At 44.3% G+C, this 12250-nt stretch overlaps 1 protein-coding gene across 3 annotated transcripts in view; it reads left to right on the top strand.

Annotated features, from left to right (window-relative positions):
- The first annotated feature begins 4490 nt into the window (after positions 1–4490).
- LOC134008614 (myosin-11-like) overlaps positions 4491–12250 on the top strand; it is a 33769-nt gene continuing 26009 nt past the window's right edge. For all 3 annotated transcript variants that reach the window (XM_062448070.1, XM_062448069.1, XM_062448071.1), the window contains exons 1-3: positions 4491–4610; positions 10100–10463; positions 10636–10792. In XM_062448070.1, coding sequence (XP_062304054.1) covers positions 10122–10463; positions 10636–10792 — 499 coding nt within the window. In that variant the 5' untranslated portion in view covers positions 4491–4610; positions 10100–10121. The remainder of the gene's footprint in view (positions 4611–10099; positions 10464–10635; positions 10793–12250) is intronic.

Here is a 12250-nt window from a genome sequence, read left to right as displayed (position 1 = left end):
GGTTATTCCATCACATGGGGGCAGCAGCACTAAACACTTAACGATGAAAAAACATACATCATTTGCCTTGTATGTCAGATCCAAGTGCTGGTAAAAAACACATTGGGGAAAACTGAACCATATTATTCAATTACAGTTCACATCTTTTCTTGTAAAGTTTATCCCTTTATGTACATACAACATACATGTTATGCCAGAGCTCAAAAGCATGTAACTAGATATTATTTGTAGTCTAATTAGTAGTGTCCAAAACCTACAAACTCACAAACTGCAGCCTCACTGCAATGCACTGCTGTTGTATAAGGCAAAGTTCTACAACAGTATGCATCCACTAGCCTACTGCCAAGACTAATAGGTTGTACAATGTATTTATCAGAGCAATGTTTCTGTGTACTGTGTCTTTGGAATTATTCCATCTTCCACAAAGTTTTCCAATCAATCATTTTCAATTTAAGTCAGGTGTGTGTTTGACAGTGATTATTAGTTCAGTCAAGACACTCACGTGATTGATTTCACCATTTATTCATACACGTCAAATGGTTTAACATTGGCGGAATGGATGTACATGGGGAAGCGCTCCCTGCCTTCACTGCAGCATGCATGACATAGGCAGGGAGCAACGAGTTAAATCCCCCACAGGGAGAACAGATAGACCACATGGGGGAGAAGGGGATGGTGGTGGGTGGCAGCAGCGCAGAACACAAAGTTAATCGAGGACGCGTGTGCGTGCATGTGTGCGACTTTATAGCGCCGCCTATCGAGCTAAGCCTATGGGCTAAGAACACGGCGATGGGTGATATGACGCGCGCTCGCTGCCCGACTGCCATGCCTGAACCGGCTTCGCTCATTAATGAGTAGATGAGTGAAATTGTTTTACCTGTTACAAATTTACAAATGTAATGCATTATTGGGTGTTTGTCAAAATAAGTTTACTTTATATTAACAATATAATAAATCATATTCACAGATGTTGAATGAAGTATTTTGGCATAATATCCATAATATTCTTTACTTTTCACAATGCTGTTTTAGCTAATCCTAGTGGTTTATCAAAATGATGGAACTGGAGAACCGGCTGCTTTGGCGGATCCCCACACACACCCCTCCCTCAGTGTTTTCCGCGCGGCAGCTCAGGAACGTTTCTGGAGAACCCTAGTGACGTCCCCATGTGGCCCAGACCCAGCGCAGGTCACACAAACATCTTCCTCGGTTCCAACCCAGGCCCCCTGCCTCTCCGCCTTCCCCCATCTCACTTCCTCCCTTGCCATAAAAGGGAACTTGACATTCTTTTCTTGTAGAGAGTGACATGGTTGCTGGAAGCACTGCGACCCTAAGGAGTAACTTGAGAGGCTTATTTCTTATGTTGCTTTCTTTCCAGACCTCGTTTGACCTGTGTTGTAGGACAGTGGTGTTTTATAGGTTATTGTTCCAGTAAACTGCCAAAGTGATCTAAAGACGCCTGTCCTGAGATGATGTGTTGCCAGCCTACAGAGCCTACAGATGCCTCGTGTTACTGTACCAATGTGTTAATGGAGTGTTAATTCATTGCTTGCTGGGAGGCTAAACAGGCCATTCAGTGGTCTTCCTCCATGCAAGCACAAACAAAATGGATGCCCGAACCTGCTTTGGCTCAACGAGAAGTTAATTCCACACACATGTATCAAATGTAATCTTCCCCTTTGGATATTACACTTCTATTGGCTGTTTGGCCCCTGCAATCACCACTAATGGTTACACATTCTCTGGTACAGCTATATATGCAGAGGAAATTGAAGATTTAAATTGGAAGATTGCCTGAAAATAGGTAGCATTTGTTCCATGATATAAATTGGAAGTGCGTGCAACAGCTGTATAAATACTGCTGACCACAGCGCTGTTTCTTCGTGCATGAGAGAAGCATTGTTAGTTTTGAGCCTGAATTAGAATGCAAGTGCATTCCAAAAGGGTCAAATATATCCATAAACGTATTGTTCTATTGTTTGTCCTTGTATGGTCAAAGCAGTAGATGGTAACATGAATCTCATTAAATTGGAGTCAGAAAATTTATGAATGTCTCATATAGTAGCATATACTTTTAGATGATGTAAATGTCAACAATGTCTTTTCACTGCAACTCGTATACATAGTTTTTTTTGGAGTTGTTGATGGCCATTACAAAGAAAGAGACCTCTAGTTTATTGGAATTGGCACAAGATAACAAGGTACTCAAGTTATGAACACCAGTCTATCACACATTCACACACAACACACAGAAACATAACTGGCATTCACACTACAACCTTGAGTCAATAATGCAAATTCTCCTCCTCTTCTGCCAATCATCATCAGACAGTAGTCAGAGAAGGAGTTCCAGCTAAGTCAGGGTACTGCGTTTTGGTCGAACTTCCCAGAGAAGGAGATTCCTTTCTAGGACACACCAGTCATACACTCTGTCTTTCCCAGTTTCTCCACCTCCTCTTTTTGGAGGGGTCATCCATCAGGCTCTGCCGACTGAGCACGAATAGTTCTGCTGTCATTAAAATGCAATGAATAAACATGCACACCAACACACTGACAGAAGAAGGAAAAAGCAGACATAAGGACACTACAGACTCGATCACTGGGAATCTGACCGTGCAGAATGTTGTTACCGTTTGAATTCAGTATGTAGGTATCATTAAGCACAGTACATTTTTAGATTAATTTTCTTCATCATCCTCTCTGACATACTTCAACAAAAATACAAGATCATGTAAAATCATTGAATGGCAAGGCAAAAGTATAACTTATATCAAGGCGTCTGGTTTCTGGGATGGACTGTAACTATTGTTCTGTACATCTGTACATCTGTAGTCTATTGACAACATACAGTATTGGCGTCGTCAAGGTTGTTGCATGTAAACAATGTGGAGTTCTTCCCATAGAAGCGACACTATTTGTTTGAGCAGTGCCATTGCTACTGGACCATATTTAGTCACTGGGGCGCAGGCTGGCTGGCTGTGCTACAATTTCAAACACAGAAAGCTGCCGAGATTCCATGCAGACCTCACTGTCCTTTTATGGCACACACTACACTGCCTCTCTCTCTCTCTCTCTCTCTCTCTCTCTCTCTCTCTCTCTCTCTCTCTCTCTCTCTCTCTCTCTGTCACTCTCTCTCTCTCTCTCTCTCTCTCTCTCTCTCTCTCTCTCTCTCTCTCTCTCTCTCTCTCTCTCTCTGTCACTCTCTCTCGCTCTCTCTCTCTCTCTCTCTCTCTCTCTCTCTCTCTCTCTCTCTCTCTCTCTCTCTCTCTCTCTCTCTCTCTCTCTCTCTCTCCCTCCCTCTCTTTCTGTCGGTCTGTTTCCCACTCTGTCTCTCTCTGTCCCATTCAGCTTCATCTTTCTCTTCTCTCCTTTTGTCTCGACCCCATCTCACATAATGGTCTTTACTCTGGTCTCCTCTTCTTAACTTCACACCTTCTCAGCACCGCATGTTGATATTCGCCAGAGAGCTCCAGCCAAGCAATCTTCACGAGCAAAGGCCTTACATCTTAAACCTGGGGGGGCTGTCATCGGTGTTTCACACATACCAGCAATGTGCCTCTTTGGCCCAAACTACGCGCCTATCACTGCGCTTGATTTATTGGGCCAAACAGAAGACTGTCCTTATATAGGAGGTTCCATCGGACAGAAGTCTGGAGACAGTACTAGGGATGCAGGCAAGGGAGGGAGGGGAGGGGGTGGAATGTGATAGGGCTAAGGATAAGGGAAACACTAGGGATACGTGTGGGACATTTACCCCTCACTTCCCCCCACCAAACACACACACACCCCTTGTATATCGAGAGAAGACCCCCCCCCCCCCCACACACACACACACACACACCTTCGACACACACCTCATTCCTTCTCTGTCTCTATCTTAGGGCAGCTAGGGGAATCCTCTTCTGGGAACAGCTGGTCAGCCTTATGGGGGAGTGAGATGATGGACACAGGAACTCTGGGACTTTAACATGCGGACACATTCTACTGTGGCCTCAAAATGCAATTATTTCAATACAGCCTCTAGCACAGACCAGTACAACTGTCAGAACTGCAATAGCCTTACTTTGGTGTGACCATCAGGTCACCCCCTAAAGAGCCTACTGTATTTTCTTAATGCAATGTGACTCAAGAGAACAAGCCTTAACAAATCACTCTCCAGTTAAAGCAATACAACTGAAACAGCTGTCTAGAATAGATTTTAGCCTGATTTTTTTTTACAAAAGTGTATTCAAAATGTGTTTTTATAACCTACTATCTCCACAATTTCACATTTGTCATCCAACCTAGTAAATTATCTGAACGTTTTGGGTGTTCAACAATTAATGTGATGTTTCACTCCAGCAGCCTCGGTTCTTCTTTGAAGATAATCAAGCGCGCATGTTCTAGGCTACTTCTCTTGAAGAGGATGCTGACAACAGTGCGTGCAAGTGAGAGGAGGGACCGACCGCGCGGCTCCGCCCTCGCGCACGCCGGCGTAGTTTAAATGTTAATGCTGGGTACTATACCGGGGTCATTTGGACTGTTCTTCTTTGGAGTACTCCGTCAATCACAGGACGCTCCAAACCCCAACTTTCCAAATTCCAAATCCCCTCCTCATCATCAAACTTTAAGTAAGTATTTTTATGTTACACACTTCGTTTTCACTCACAAATGGATGTGCACTTGTTCGTGCGCATCTCTTGTAACACGCAGTGACTGACATTGATGCATATGAAACTGTCACTCATATCGATATTTCTTCAATGAAATCCATTATGTATTTACAGCAGACACTACTTGTTCTGACATTTGTGCGTTTGTACGTTGTAAACGTAGTGGGCGGCATTGCAATAGTTCAAATATAAGGAACTTATTTTACTGCAGAAAGCACTGACACATCTGTGGTGTAGCATTCATGATATTGATGACATGACGTTTCCTTGCATTAAAAGTTCTGGTAACAAAAGCGTTTCCTTTCGAATACTAAATTGGACTTCGAGCATAGGTTTTAATATTGAAAGGCAAGTTATATGATAATTCGGTTCCACATTTGATCAGTGACCATAAAAACTTTAGAAAACTAGGAGGAAGTTGCTGTTTCAGTATCTGAAAAAAAAAAAAAAAAAAACAGACTTCCATCACGACTTACCACGATGTTTCCTGTTCTCCTAATATGGATGTATAAAAAGCCTGTGTAGCTGGTGTGGCTGAGTTATAGACTGTGAGAACCAAATCCTGTCAGCTTGCATTGACGTAGGGCACCACAAAAAATGCAGTTAGAAATCAAGTCATACCTGTACTAAGGTTAATACCAGTGGAGCTGGAGTAAAACATATTTTCTTACAAGCAGTGATAATTGATAAGACTGATACTTTTATTTTCACAATCTGTAGAGAACATTGAGGAAAGGAATTAGGTTGGAAGGCTACTAGTCTCTGTTTTGTTTCTCATTGATGGTTGACTGTGGTACAGGAGAGATTCATTTCTCTCGATCTTGTCTTTAGTGCTCTGAGGTGAACTCTATATTACATTCTTTACTGCCTGCAGCATCGGTAAAATCACTCTTCATCCACTTTATATTTATTTTTCAGCGAATTTAAGCACTGCTTTGAGGCAGGATTGGAAAGCATGGTCAAAGGTCAACCAGCAGAAAATGACATTTGGATTCGAATTTGCTTGAAGTCAGTCAAATTAATAGTCAAATGTTGTGTAATGACAAAGTGTGTCTCATTACCTAACCTTATTAGAACAATTTGAAGCACTGTAGCAGGGGGAACACTCCCTAGTTGGAAGCAACGTTGAGAAGGATTGTAGCAGGTCCACCCTTCAGCAGGGCCCAGCCCCAACATGGTTAAAACATGGTTCCAAGTCAAATCTGTAGGAGGGACTCTAGATTATGCATACAATCATTACATTTTAACTTATTGGGGACCACCACAATGCACTCTGCACTCAAAACATAGCAACAGGCTAAGAAAGTGTTTTCATCACAGTGTTGTCTATCTTTGGACCTGTCCAGCCAGGCGCTTAATTGGATTTAAATGATTTTAACACAATGTCTCTCTCTCTCTCTCTCTCTCTCTCTCATCTCCTCTCTCTCTCTCTCTCTCTCTCTCTCTCTCTCCTCTCTCTCTCTCTCTCTCTCTCTCTCCTCTCTGTCTCTCTCTCTTCTCTTCTCTTCTCTTCTCTTCTCTTCTCTTCTCTCTCTCTCTCTCTCTCTCTCTCTCTCTCTCTCTCTCTCTCTCTCTCTCTCTCTCTCTGTGTCTCTGTCTCTCTCTCTGTCTCTCTCTCTCTCTCGCTCTCTCTCTCTCTCTCTCTCTCTCTCTCTCTCTCTCTCTCTCTCTCTCTCTCTCTCTCTCTCTCTCTCTCTCTCTCTCTCTCTCTCTCTTCTTGCTCTCTCTCTCTCTCTCTCTCTCTCTCTCTCTCTGTGTCTCTGTCTCTCTCTCTGTCTCTCTCTCTCTCTCTTCTTGCTCTCTCTCAGTCTCTCTCTCTTCCTCTTCCTCTCTCTCCCTCTCTCCCTCTCTCACTCTCTCTGTATCTCTAGCTCTGTCTCTTTTCAGTTGTGCAGGGATGCTTTCCCTATGAAAAGTCAGAATGAGCAAAATGATATTCAGCTTGTTTGTACCTCATATCCGAGTGTTGGAATGCTTTGCATGGTGGTCGTGAGGACAAATCAATGCCTTATTAGGTGCTACACAAATACTGGCAATACTGTAATCAGTCTCAAATGACAACATAAATGGACTTAAAGGTGCTCTGACTGAGCCAAGGGTTTGTTAGTGTTTATCATCAGTAAGTGGACTATTGCCATAAGGCGTAACGCTTATCTTCCTCTGCTGACTATTATTCATTTGAATCATCAAGGCATAAGGATACAGAGTTCAGGGGTTAGAAGACTACAGGGAATGGAGTTGTGATGTGGCCATGGGACAGAAAGTAGAACCTTTCACAGGCCCAAGGATCAACTCATGTCCTCTGAAAATAGAGAAAATAGAAAGGTCACACAGTCTCCTGGGTAACAGGCCCATTTATACTCAGTTTTTAGACTTCTGCTTATCCGATAATATCAAAAAGTTTGTTCGCTTTGTATTTAATAAGTTAAAGTGGCATTATTGACAATACAACAACAATACTGACAAATAAGCTGATGAACTATATAACTATACAAATAACTGTTCACAGTCGGAATACAATGCATTTGTGGAGTGGGGGCGTCTAATGTCAGGATCTAATTGATCAGGGTAATATAAGTTATATGATATATCTATGGTTTGAATACATCTTAGAAGGTCTGGGGATAGGGATAGAGTGTTCAGAGGCTACAGGAAGTTACCCTCTTTAACTAAAATCTCACATTTCCCCATTCTATTCAGGGTTTGTCGATTGGTCACAGATTCAGATCAGGAGTGTTTGGCAACTGTTTTTGTCAATAACAGAGAAGATAGCGTCAGCCAGGTCGATTAGATCATCCTTCAGGAGTAGATGCTGATAGGCTAACCTGCATCAATATCCATCAAAGACATTGCTCTGCTGGTCGTGTTTTTTCTTTGGCATGAGGTGACAGCCCCCCCCCCCCCCGTCCTCTCCAGCATTTTGTGCTTAGAGACACGACATTTGACTGTGATTTTCACCTCCTCGACCATCCCACCTCCCCGTCTCTCCCTGCTGTTTGGTCCTCCCAGTGTTTACAAACAATCTTCTGGGGACCCTTATCACCCAGCTCGACAAGTGCTACCCGCTCAGACAGCCAACTGTCAAACTCCCCCCACCCCCCAATGTGTCAGACAGCTGTCATCAGTGTTCCCTGGGCAAAAACAAAAGCTGAGCACGCGTTGACACAGCCAGGAGAAAGAGAGAGAAAAGAGTGGGGGGGGAAAGGACATCAGACAGACAGAAACAGAGATTGAGAGGGGGGGGGGGGGGGAGAAAGGGAGCGAGGGATAGAGAGAGAGGGTGAGGGGAGGGAGGGAGAGTGGTAAAAGGGGGCAGAGGGGGCAGCCAAGTTAAAGGGAGTGTGGACTTAAAGGGAGCTGCACATGCTTTTGCAAGGGAGGAGGGGGGTCTTCAGGAAAACTTCAATTATGTCCAGGAAATAGGTGATCATCAAAGAATCAGCTGTTCCATCTGGCTCGTCTGTATACACAACACAGAACTGCAGTCCTAGTCTCTTGACCTTTACACAAGCTTCGTCCATTGCTGAATTCGGCATCCAATGTAAGTTACGAACAGACAGCATCCGTCTTCTAAGCAGAGTGTCTGACTTTGGACCAGTGGATGTGTATGCCTCCTTCCGTCCAATGGGTTTAAGGGTATGGCTATTTGGCTTTCGCTGCTGGTCTCAGGGGAGCACAATGCTAATATTTCCCATGGGGAATAGAGGCTGGTTTGCACAGTTCCCACTCCGCAAAGTGCATACCTCTCTTAGGACTGTCTGACTGTACTGAGATTGGTTGTGTGTGTATAAGTGTGTGTGTGTGAGTGTGTGTGTGGGTGCATGGAATTATGGATTCTGTGTCTATGGACTCAAGTGTGGCTCCTGGTCTGGGTTCAGGATTGCAACGATCAGTCTTAACCATCAAAGGTCAGCGTTTATCTTTAACGATTCTGAGGTCATTCAATTGAGTCTGAGAGTTTTGCTCATATGCACCCAAGGAATGCTTAGTGTGTAGACACTGCACCAGAAAGTCATGTTTTCTATAGGAAAACAAACTATATAATGTTTCCGTGTCTAATCCACTCAGTACATTCCACTTTGCGTACTGTATTGTGTAAAACAGCGTGATGGCTCTATGTGTGCTCAACTGGAAATAAAAGAAGCTGCGTTACCCCACAGTACGCGCACCTGTTTCGGAAGGTATTGCTCGGTACTAAAGCAGCTTCCTTGTGATACACTGGAGCGCAGGGACACCGCACACCAGGTGTTGGGCCGTGCCGCAGCCCACCACCCTACAAGTGTCGTAGCAGCGGGGACCATATGAAGCATGAACATTGAAGTCCACAACACAAAGCACACAACCGCCCCCCCTCCCCCTGCAGCTCTTCCGTGTTATCATTTTGGAGTAAACCGCGAGTCCGGTAGGAGACATACTATTCCCTATAAGGGCTTTGTTTGGGAGTTCACTTGCCTGGCTGTTTAGGTCCGTCGAAAAGAAGCCTGCTCCAAAGAAGGTGCCCATATATGGTCATCGCAACACAGGGCCATGTAGCTTAGCAGAGAGAGAGAGAGGGGGGAGCATGAAAGAGAGTGGGAGGAAGGGGGAAAAAATGGACATTGTTGTTACTTGAAGCAATTATTTTTTGACTGAGTATGGGTAAACTTTCATTAACGGCGAAGGCTCTGCTGGGTATTTGATGTGGCAGAAATCGATAGGTCTTAATCGTGCTAAGCTAAGAGTCCATTTCCCAGACTCAATCTTCATATCTAAATTAGGGGCCTGTAATGTTTGTGTCTCCCTTGTGGCGTGTGTGAAAGTGTAGAAGAGGGCGAGAGAGAGGGGGGTCTGTGAGAATGACGGGACTGGAAGTTTCGAATGGATGAGGAAGTTTAACCCTTGACGAAACTCTCCCTTAAAATGTACAGTCTTGGCAGGAGACTCTATTTATGAGAGTATGATGTAAGATCGTGTAAGATATGGCTAGCATTAGCTAGCTATGACTAACATTCAGAACTCCAAACTGCTTTATCAAGTATGTAGAGGGAGATTTATGACAGCATGAAATCAGCCTTCAACTTTTCTCTTACGAAGAGATTAATTATCACTTATGACTCATGACAGCTTGACCCATGAAATCTATTGCTTGCATTGCTTATCCCTCAAAGAACCAGTAGGATAAACTGCTTTACCACGATATGAAGCCTAGTCATTCAGCTGTTCAACATTCTTTCTTCTCTTGATTCCCTCCTTCCTTCATTCCTTCATATCCTCCTTCTTTCCCTCCTTTCTCCTTGTCAATCCGGGACACCTTCTTTCCTAACCACCTTACTTCTCTTCTACCGCCACTCCTTCCCATACTTCATCAAATCCATCCATCGATCCTTCCACCATTTATCTGTTCACCCTTTCATCGGCACGCTCACTCACTCACTCATCCTTCCTTCTATTCTTTCTTTCCATCACAGCTGGCCCAACCGACCTGCCAGGATGACAAAGAAGGCCCTGAGCGAGGACGAGAAGTTCCTCTTCCTGGACAAGGACTTCATCAACAGTCCAATGGCCCAGGCTGACTGGTCGGCCAAGAAGCTGGTGTGGATCCCCTCTGAGAAGCAAGGCTTCGAGGCGGCCAGCGTCAAGGAGGAGCATGGGGACGAGGTCCTGGTGGAGCTGGCTGACAACGGGAAGAAGGTGACGGTGAACAAGGATGACATCCAGAAGATGAACCCGCCCAAGTTCAGCAAGGTGGAGGACATGGCCGAGCTCACCTGCCTGAACGAGGCGTCCGTGCTGCACAACATCAGGGAGAGGTACTTCTCTGGCCTCATCTACGTGAGTAGCAACGCTTTCAAAGCGGCTAGTTGCATGCCAGTGTTTTAGCTGCCGAACACAGGGATTCCATAACGTTCCACAACACCTAACATTCACAAACCAATGGTATGTTGACGCTTTTTGATGGCATACTTGATGTTGTTGTGACCAATCCACCCTTTTCTCCCCTCAGACATATTCTGGCCTGTTCTGCGTAGTGGTGAACCCTTACAAGATGCTGCCCATCTACTCTGAGAAGATCATTGACATGTACAAGGGCAAGAAGCGCCACGAGGTGCCCCCTCACATTTACTCCATCTCTGACAATGCCTACAGAAACATGATGCAAGGTTAGTTCCTATCTGACTAACAATAATACAGCACCATTAACATCAAATAGACCCAAAGAACATCACTTTAAAGGGCACATTACAATGTTGCAAGAGCACAATTTGTACCCACAATTGGAGTGAGAGAGTCAAATCTTTTGACTTCAACACATCAACACAAACAAGTAAGTGTGAATAGCTCAATGAAGGCTGCGGTATCTCTCCAGACACTCTAAAGGGAGAATCCTTTATCCCCCACAAGCAGCTGATAAGTTGGAGAGCTAAGCCGAGTGCTAGCTCTTGTAAGCAGAGGCATTAACACGGTCTATTATAAAGTGATTTGTGCTCTGTTGAAGAGGATCCTGACAGCTTTAAGAGCACCGTGCGGGTGAACCGTGACAACAGCTGTCGAAAGTCGCGTTTTCGCATCGAAATATGGAAGACTGGCCCAGGCTCTTTCACGGCCATTATCACACGTCTCTTCTCAAAACGGGGCCGGCAACAAGGTGTCAAGCCCACAAAACACCAAGTTGCATGCAGCAAGTTGTATGCAATATCATTTTCATTACAAACGTTCATAGGCTTCTTATATCAGCCACAGTATGCTGTATATTCACCGTCTACGGATAATAACCACAGAATTTAAGGCATGTATAACAACATAAATAAAAAAAATAAAAAAACATTTCACACCAATAAACACTATACATCCTCATAGTGAGAGTTGGACGGGAGGTGGCAATTGTGGCAGCGGCCTAGTTGTGCTTACAGTAAATGCTTCTTGGCTAACCCTAAGGCACTAATACCTCCAAGAGGCTCATTTCCTGATGTGGATTGTTCTAGTATTCCCATAGGGGCTGTTTCATGTGGTTTCAGAGGGGGTCGTGCCCACTTGACCTGTCTGAGGCGATGGGGATTCTCCCAGGAGCCCACATCTCCTTTGAATAACTCTTTGGATCTTTGTTCAAACAAAGTTGCCTTTTTGCCTGTTTCTTTTCAGTGGCTGTGTGAGTTGAGGTGAATTGTCTATCACGGCCTTACAGATGTATACTGTAGATAGTGAAGCCTTCTTTACTGGGTGTGTAGCTCAGTTCTGCAAAGCTATGACAAAGTGAAAAGAAGAAGTTAATGTGAAAGCCATGGCTAATTTGTTGTCACTCTTCCACTGTGGTTGATGAACGTGGCACTGCACAAGAACAGTATTTAGACATCCCAACAGTGTTTGTCTGTCCCTGCCTTGGAAAAGAATGCCGCCCCTTATAATATTTTGCCCGTAGTGTAAACAATGATTTTAAGTTCAATGAGGGTCTTTTAGCAACATGGCCTTGCATTAGCATGGAAAGTGGTGTATGAAATCGCTCCCTCATCATTGTTTTAAGTGCCAAGCCATGAGTGATGTACCTGATTTAAGCCCTGTTTGTTTGCCAAGCAGAACACAATGACATCACTCTTCCTCATGTTTCTGCTATGATGCCTGTT

This window comes from Osmerus eperlanus, chromosome 22 (assembly GCF_963692335.1).
Source record: "Osmerus eperlanus chromosome 22, fOsmEpe2.1, whole genome shotgun sequence".
Classification (NCBI taxonomy): Eukaryota; Metazoa; Chordata; class Actinopteri; order Osmeriformes; family Osmeridae; genus Osmerus; species Osmerus eperlanus.
The sequence above is the reverse complement of the archived record's forward strand: the minus strand, read 5'-3'. Positions and strand labels throughout refer to the sequence as shown.